At 47.2% G+C, this 8462-nt stretch overlaps 1 protein-coding gene across 1 annotated transcript in view; it reads right to left on the bottom strand.

The window, feature by feature from the left end:
- KDM8 (lysine demethylase 8) overlaps window positions 1-7953 on the bottom strand; it is a 14775-nt gene extending 6822 nt beyond the window's left edge. Inside the window, exons 1-4 of the mRNA XM_066576407.1 lie at window positions 7905-7953; window positions 3830-4360; window positions 1763-1845; window positions 737-897 (exon numbers count right to left, since the gene is read on the bottom strand). Coding sequence (XP_066432504.1) covers window positions 737-897; window positions 1763-1845; window positions 3830-4331 — 746 coding nt within the window. The 5' untranslated portion in view covers window positions 4332-4360; window positions 7905-7953. The remainder of the gene's footprint in view (window positions 1-736; window positions 898-1762; window positions 1846-3829; window positions 4361-7904) is intronic.
- Window positions 7954-8462: the final 509 nt, after the last annotated feature.

The raw sequence follows: 8462 nt of genomic DNA on the forward strand, positions 1-8462 counted from the left end.
AACATGAAAGCCGTAAATATGAACCCCTCACCCTCCAAATCGCGCAGTTGTGTTTTTTTCCCCATTTCACCCGACTTAGAAATGTTTAAAAGTTTTTCAATACATTATATGCTACACTAAAGTGTACTATTTAAAAATACAACTTGCCCCAGAGATCCCTAGTACAACCATGTCGATGGAAAGATTTTTTCTTTTTATTGCCTCTTGGAGGACAGGGATAAACAAAAGCCATGAAAACCGGAGAAGTCGCTGGTCTTGAAAGGGTTAATCTATAAGTGGATAGAGAAAGCAGTAATCGCAGGCTCACTCAATTCATATACACTATTACTTGAGCAACCCCTTTAAGGACATTGGTGCCAGCGTAAAAAAAAAAGTTTTGTAAAATGGCCGGGCATGCTATAAAATAAAATTTTTTATCTCTCTCCCCCCTTCCCCAGGAAGCTGCGGAGTGACTCTGGTGAATCTTCCGCTGTCTGCATTGGCCAGGAGTCAGGTGACCACTGCAGTCAATCAGAGGCCGCAGCATCCCGTTTCGAACTCCTGGTATCATGGCTCCCACGATGTTGAGCACTGATGCCAGGAGAACAGGAGGTGATTTTTTTTTGTTATTTTATAGCATGTACAGCCATTAAAAAAAAAACAAAAACTTTTTTTTATACTCGGACAACCTCTTTAAGATGTCTCCAAACCGGGTAGTCCAACTGCTAGCAATACGGTGTCCTTGGTACCATCTTACCTCCATTTCTTCATGCACGGCCAGTGATCAATGACCCCTTCCAGTATGACCGCTTTCTGTGGTATCAGGTAATTGTGTCTGAACTCTTCAAGTGAGGGGCAGCGGACAACTGGAATGGTGGTAGCTATGTGCAGGACCGGGGTGAGCGGACGGGGGATTTTCTGTGCAGAAAAACAACCACCAAGTTATTACCACAGTATGATCTTCTGCAGACTACAGACATCGGGGCAGGTTTACTATTGAAAATCTGCCAATTTTCTTGCAAAATTGCACAAGAAAACTGTCTTACATGGTTTGCACCACATTTCTGATGTGCTTTAGACACTTTCTTCAACACACTAAAAAAGGGGTGTGGCTTCATGAAAAGAGGGCAGGGTCTACATGCACCACTATTTTGCCATAAACTAAGCCAACTAAACGATGATATAAACTTTTAGCTTGTCTAGTCTCTGAGAGTCCGTCTTATTCACACGACCGATATACGTTACCATCTGATGCATTGGATTCCGATGCATCAGATCATACAGGCGTATTCCTGTGGCGTAAAAGCGCCCGGACTGCGCTTTTACGCCGGGCAGGAAAGATAGTCCTGGAACTATCTTCCAGGCCGGACTACGGTCGCTGCCATAGACTTCTATGAAAGCCAATGACAGTTACCAGAGAAGGGAGGTGGGAGGGTCTTTAGCAGCGGAACTGCTAAATTCCCTCCCCCTTTTCTTCTCCTCTTCGCCCCTTGCCGCTGTTCGCAATGGGAGGGAGCGACATCACATTCCAAACGCATGTATATGAAGGCCATGGTTTCGAACAGGTTCTTTCACATGAGAGATGTTTTTTAGCCTGAAAGAACCTATTGGAAACCATGAGCTTCACATACATGCGTTTTGTATCGATGTCACATCGCTACAAAATCGTGTGATTTTGTAGCCCATATGAAACAGGCCTCAGAGAGGACTAATAAATCTGCCCCCGTGTCACAATCATAAATCACGCACACCACAATGACACCAGTTCTCTATGCATAATTACCTCTGGGATCTGGCTACTCGGTTCTGTTCCCGGCTCCTTTCCTTGGGTATCTTTCGCCCTCTTTCGTATTTTCTGGGTGAGAACTGCAGGAGGAAACAAAGATATCCGTAAAGAAGAAATGCTACATGATAGATCACAGACATGAATCAGATTCAGGGTTTTAAAATTCAATTTGAAACAAAAAAAAGTTCAATTTTCTGATCAAGCTGCTGGCCATAGGGACCGCCGAGATAAATGCTATAATACTGGTTCTACAGGATTGCTGGGAATGTAACTAGATTTCCTGCAGCTTCAGGTGCCTAGGAAGCCAGGGACAGTCATGGGCGCATGCTCAGTGACGCGAGGTGTACTGTCCTCAGCTTCATGTGTGTCAGAATGCATGGATCTTGGCAAGGATCTGCAGTGCAAAATATACTGCGGATTTTCATGTACATCTGCACCAAAATCCATGCATGAACATACCCTAAAGAGGTTTTGCTATCCCAGAAAGTGATGGATATCGCTAAGTGGCATCACTTTATGATCATTGGGGACCCGACCTCTGGGAACCTGACTGATCATGAGAAAGAAGACATTGCAGCACTAATGTTTCTCTGCACAGTTGCACTCCTACACATCTGCTGTGCAGCCAGCCCCATTCACTTGAATGGAGTTCTGTTGTAAGCCCCCTGCATAGTGTGTGATCAGGGTGCCACTATGCAAGGAATTACTGTGCAGCCCCTTCATTCTCAGGATCAGTGAGGGTCCCAGATGTCAGATCTCCCCTAATCATGAGGTGATGCCACCTAGCAATATGCTATCACTTTGAGATAGTGTTAGGTTGTGCTTCTGGGACCAATAGTACTATGGGTTTCCAGCAGGGGCGTAACTATAGGGAATGCGGTTGCTCCTGGGCCCAGGACCATTAGGGGTCCCATAAGGCCCATCTACTCCATATAGTAAGCCTAGTAGTATGAATAAAGCATATAGTTGGGGGCCCTATTACAGATTTTGCATTTGGGCCCAGAAGCTTCAAGTTACACCTCTGGTTTCCAGTAGTACATATCCACAGGTGTGACATGATTGAGCTGGCTGGGTGTGTTGCTCTCCAGCCAGCCAATCATCTCCAGTCTGTTACATATAAATATCAGCCCTCTTACTTGAGGGAGCTCTATGCGTGTGAGCTGGTTGCCAGACATGTAGTGTGAATAGTCCTGTTAAGTGTGTATGCATTCCATACTGTGTTAGTGTAAACTGTGTCCTGTGCTGCTTGGATCATTTACCATCTCTGGACTAGTTAAGTCCTTAGGTTCCAGCGCAGGGCCGTCCTTCTCAGGACGATCGCCCTGCTTGCAGGCAGGTTTCCTGGGAGTAGTTGTCTTGTTAAAACAGAAACCTGTGAGACAATATGGACCCGAAATGTGGGCTCACGGGCTTAAGTGTCTTGGCCAATTCATGAACCAATACCTTGTACATATGATAGCTATTCCATTTGGTTATGTGTACAGGTATGGTGGTGGCGAGTGTCTTGAGTGCTTGTCCGTCCTTGGTTTATGTCTGTCAATGAGTCCAGTGTGCAGTTCAACTTCCCATTTGTCCGAGCCGAGGCAAGGCGCACCCTGCGGACATAACAGATAGCAATTCCCCTTTAAAAAAGTATTGCTATCTTATGAATTTAGGGCACATTCACAGGAAAGACTCTGCCTATTACAAGAACAAGAGTCTCCTAATGATTGTTTGCCACTGCAAAACAGCCACTAGTGAATAACACTAGTGGCCATGTTGCATTGGCTCCAACAGAGAGATGATTGCACTTATAAGTGGCCCTCTCTATTGAAGACTATGCAAGTTACGTAAAAATCTGAAAGCTGCTTGCAGACTCTATTGATCAAAATGGGCTGCAACAGCACATGGGGGTCACCAGAGATCAGGCCCCTCATTTATTAGACATTTATGTTTAGGACATGCCATGAATGTCCAAGATGGGAACACTGCTTTAAAAAGTTTTCCTGTTTTCCCATTGTAGCATGTGATGGCATACTGTTATTCACCAGCTCACTTATTCCACATTATCCATGGATGATATACCTGTTTTACACTCTGGGGGCTCCACTGAGTCCTTGGAAAGGGGTTGACTCAAAATTTGGATTATTCTACTTATCACATTGTCCATGATCTCAGCTCCCAGGAGCAACGACATGTCACACACCCGCAGAACCTCCTCCTTATTGACAACCGGCCCCCTGCAAATTCCGACCACCTTAAACAGGCAGCCGTAAGAATATGCAGTCCTCCAGTCCCGGGATACATCCCTCCATTTGCAACCATTCAGCTTCTCCCAGCTGTAGTCCATAATCAGCTCCCCCAGCTGCCGACATCGCCCCGGGTCATGCGTATAGATACTGGCTGCTGCCTCCTTCACACACATAACAACGGCTCCATCCACCTCCGGGCCGAGGACCTGGGGGAACTCCTCAAGGCTAGGAGGCAATATGGACTGGATCTGGGACCACAGTGATCTCTGCATCTGCTCTGCTTGGTGGATCCTTGGGTCCTGGGGACTCTTCACATCACCTCCTACTGGTGTCATAATGGGATCTTACACAGCATTGCCTACACCTGCAAGGGGAAACAAGAACAATCATTGAAATCAATTTCAAAGTAGGTGAATACTGTCAGTGAATGGAAACATTCAAGGCTCAATAGGGTGCTGTCAGTGGATGGAAACATTCAATGCTCAATAGGGTGCTGTCAGTGGATGGAAACATTCAAGGCTCAATAGGGTGCTGTCAGTGGATGGAAACATTCAAGGCTCAATAGGGTGCTGTCAGTGGATGGAAACATTCAAGGCTCAATAGGGTGCTGTCAGTGGATGGAAACATTCAATGCTCAATAGGGTGCTGTCAGTGGATGGAAACATTCAATGCTCAATAGGGTGCTGTCAGTGGATGGAAACATTCAAGGCTCAATAGGGTGCTGTCAGTGGATGGAAACATTCAAGGCTCAATAGGGTGCTGTCAGTGGATGGAAACATTCAATGCTCAATAGGGTGCTGTCAGTGGATGGAAACATTCAAGGCTCAATAGGGTGCTGTCAGTGGATGGAAACATTCAAGGCTCAATAGGGTGCTGTCAGTGGATGGAAACATTCAAGGCTCGTTGGGGTGCTGTCACGTGTGGCAGAGTACTCCGCTGTGGAAAATCTATACCAGAATTGATATCAAATATGCGGAATTCCTGCAGACCACTACGTATAAAAGCACGCTGAAAGGCCCATTCACATGGGTGTATTTCCTGTCTGAGTGCTGTCTGTGTATTTCATGGACGGCGCACAGACCAATTATAGCCAATTGGGTTATTCACACATACCGATGGTTCATGTGAAAAGATATATAAAAAATTACTAGCAGCATGTCCTTCTCTGGTCTGTATCCCGCTCCAGAATCAGACATTGGCTCTTCTGCTTGCAGGTACTGGGCAGCAACTTGTCAATGTGTTGTCCAATGAGAATCTTGTGTGCAACTCTCATGTGAATGGGCCCTTACAGCGTACCACAGCTTCAAACCACACATCTGTATCAGTTGGACATGGCCGGATAGGTGGATGTAAGTAAGTATGCTGCCATTCCCTGACAAGAAGCAGAGATTTTGAAAAAGGCAACTATCAGATACACAAAGTACATTAGAAAGTTGCAGAACTTTATACTGTATTTACATAAAAAAGGAAAATCCCTTTACATTGGACACAGGTGAACAGTTACATGACTGATCGTGACTTGAGATGAGCGAGCACGCAGTTACTCAAGCGAGCATCTCTCTCCTCAAGTAACTGACTACTCCTCCGAGCATATGCGGGGGAAGGGGGGGGGGGAGTGACAAAGATCTCTCTCTCCCCTCTGCCCCCCCACATGTGCTCGGAGGAGTAGTCAGTTACTCGAGAAGAGCGATGCTCGCTCGAGTAACTGCCTTATCCGAACGTGCTCGCTCATCTCTAATCGTGACTGACAAACTGCGCCAATCATGCAAGAACTTTTTAAGTGTGTAGGACAATAATATTTTTTTCGAATACAGATGCTACAAATCGCCACAAGTGCTTGGTGCCACCACCATGCCAACCTCCTGATGCTATTCTGGCAAAATGCCCAAAGTACACTCTGTCCAAGAAAATCCAACCCCTAGATGAAGTTGCCATTTTACTACAAAACTCGGCATGCAGTTCCATCTCTTCCAAGCTAGAGGCGGTACAATAGGGTACTATAGCCTTCATGCCCACCCGTATCACATCCAGTATCCAAGCTAGAGGCGGTACAACAGGGTACTAGAGCCTCCATGCCCACCCAGATCACATCTTGTATCCAAGCTAGAGGCGGTACAACAGGGTACTAGAGCCTCCATGCCCACCCAGATCACATCTTGTATCCAAGCTAGAGGCGGTACAACAGGGTACTAGAGCCTCCATGCCTCCCGTATCACATCTTGTATCCAAGCTAGAGGCGGTACAACAGGGTACTAGAGCCTCCATGCCCGACCATATCACATCTTGTATCCAAGCTAGAGGTGGTACAACAGGGTACTAGAGCCTCCATGCCCGACCATATCACATCTTGTATCCAAGCTAGAGGTGGTACAACAGGGTACTAGAGCCTCTATGCCCACCTATATCACATCTTGTATCCAAGCTAGAGGCAGTACAACAGGGTACTAGAGCAACCATGCCCGACCATATCACATCTTGTATCCAAGCTAGAGGCGGTACAACAGGGTACTAGAGCCTCCATGCCCTCCGGTATCACATCTTGTATCCAAGCTAGAGGTGGTACAACAGGGTACTAGAGCCTCCATGCCCTCCGGTATCACATCTTGTATCCAAGCTAGAGGCGGCACAACAGGGTACTAGAGCCTCCATGCCCACCTATATCACATCTTGTATGAAGGCTAGAGGCGGCACAGAGTACTAGAGCCTCCATGCCCTCCGGTATCACATCTTGTATCCAAGCTAGAGGCGGTACAACAGGGTACTAGAGCCTCCATGCCCTCCTGAATCCCATCTTGTATCCAAGCTAGAGGCGGTACAATAGGGTAGTAGAGTCTCACTACAAGGGGTCAGTTTTCCGCAATAAATGCTCTTTTTGCCCTGATCTTGTAATCACTTATACCAGCGTTACAATCACAAAGTTTCATTCCTCTGACAACTCCTTCTGGGGGGGATTGGTTTGGCGATGAGTGTAAGCTGTGTCCCACCAGCTGTTGTGAAACTACAACTCTCAGCATGCCAAGCAGCCTGTGGCGTTAAAGAGGAGCTATGAAAATCTGCAAAGCTGAGAGTCTAAAAGGAAGGAAGCAGTAATCTCTCGTTCCGCCCGGAGATCCAGCACTGCAGCCCCTGCTGTTCCTCACCAGCCCTGGTATACATGGCGGCAGCAATGACATTTAATACAGCAAATGACTGTGGCAACCAGTTGGTGTCCGAGGCGGTCACGTGCCATAGTGCTGGCATCATTGTGCCCATCACTGACTTGTGATGCCAGCGATAGAATCATGTGACCAATGTGGCCACTGACTGCCGAGTATCTGGCTGGCACTGTAGTGTATGCCACCTGACATCTCTGTCGATGCCACACAAAGGCAGAAAGGGCCTGGACTTTATGATGCCTGTCATGTGCCGCACTGGTTATGTACTGGAGCATCACCGGGCCTGATGATGATGCCAGTAACCGATTCTTGGGGGTCCGGATGGAATACAAACCCTGCCACCATTTCCAGAGGGCAGGTTGCCAGCGGGTCTCCTCCAACGTGTTACAAACCACTCCAGGCTGCAGTGTCTGCTCTGTGATGCTAAGCACAAACACTGGACATTTATGTATGCATGACGCTCCACCAATTCTGTGCACTGAGTGTATTACATCACTGTTGTTGTGTGATGACATCATGCACAGGTGACGTCACCCCGTAGCACAGGCATCACCAGCCTCCTCCCCTCCCGGCTGAATTTGGAGGAGGGAATATTGGCGTTATAGAAGGCAGCGTAGCCTGCAACTACAACTCCTAGCATGCTGGGAGTTGTAGTTCCAAACGTCTATTCAATCATTGCACACTCATATATTCCGCTCAGTCACACAGAGACACGAAGGCAGCCGACTGCTGCGGCCATTACAGCTAATATACCTGCGGCGCGTCCCGCCTCTTCCAGCACCACCGGTGACGTCACTTCACTCCGTACCTGCTATTGGCCGGAAGGAGGCGGCCGCTGATTGGTTCATTCTGCTGACAGGAAAACGCTCAAAGCGAGAGCTCAGCGCCGACTTCCCGCTCCTTACTAGTGTTCATCTATTTTGTCAGTTTTAACCCTTACCTGTTCACGGGCCATAAGAAATGTTACTTCCTGGTGCGGTTATGAATGCACACGTCATGACATTCGTTACACAAGACTCCACATAAAAATGATCATCTTCCTAAAATGTTAATAAAACCTGCTGATACTGCAAAAAACAAAATGCCATTGACCCTCCAAATACCCCACACAACTAGTGAAAGAAACAACAACTTAGGCCTCCTTCCCACGGACGGATCTCCGCTGCGTAATATGCGGCGAAAATCTGCTGCGTTGCCCGCAGCTATTAGGTTCTATTGAACCTAATAGCTCAATGCCCACGGTGTGGAATTCCATCGCGGAATTCCGTACCATGAAATCACCCGTCCTCACCCGCAGCATGCTCTATTTGC

Source organism: Eleutherodactylus coqui, chromosome 8 (assembly GCF_035609145.1).
Source record: "Eleutherodactylus coqui strain aEleCoq1 chromosome 8, aEleCoq1.hap1, whole genome shotgun sequence".
Lineage (NCBI taxonomy): Eukaryota > Metazoa > Chordata > Amphibia > Anura > Eleutherodactylidae > Eleutherodactylus > Eleutherodactylus coqui.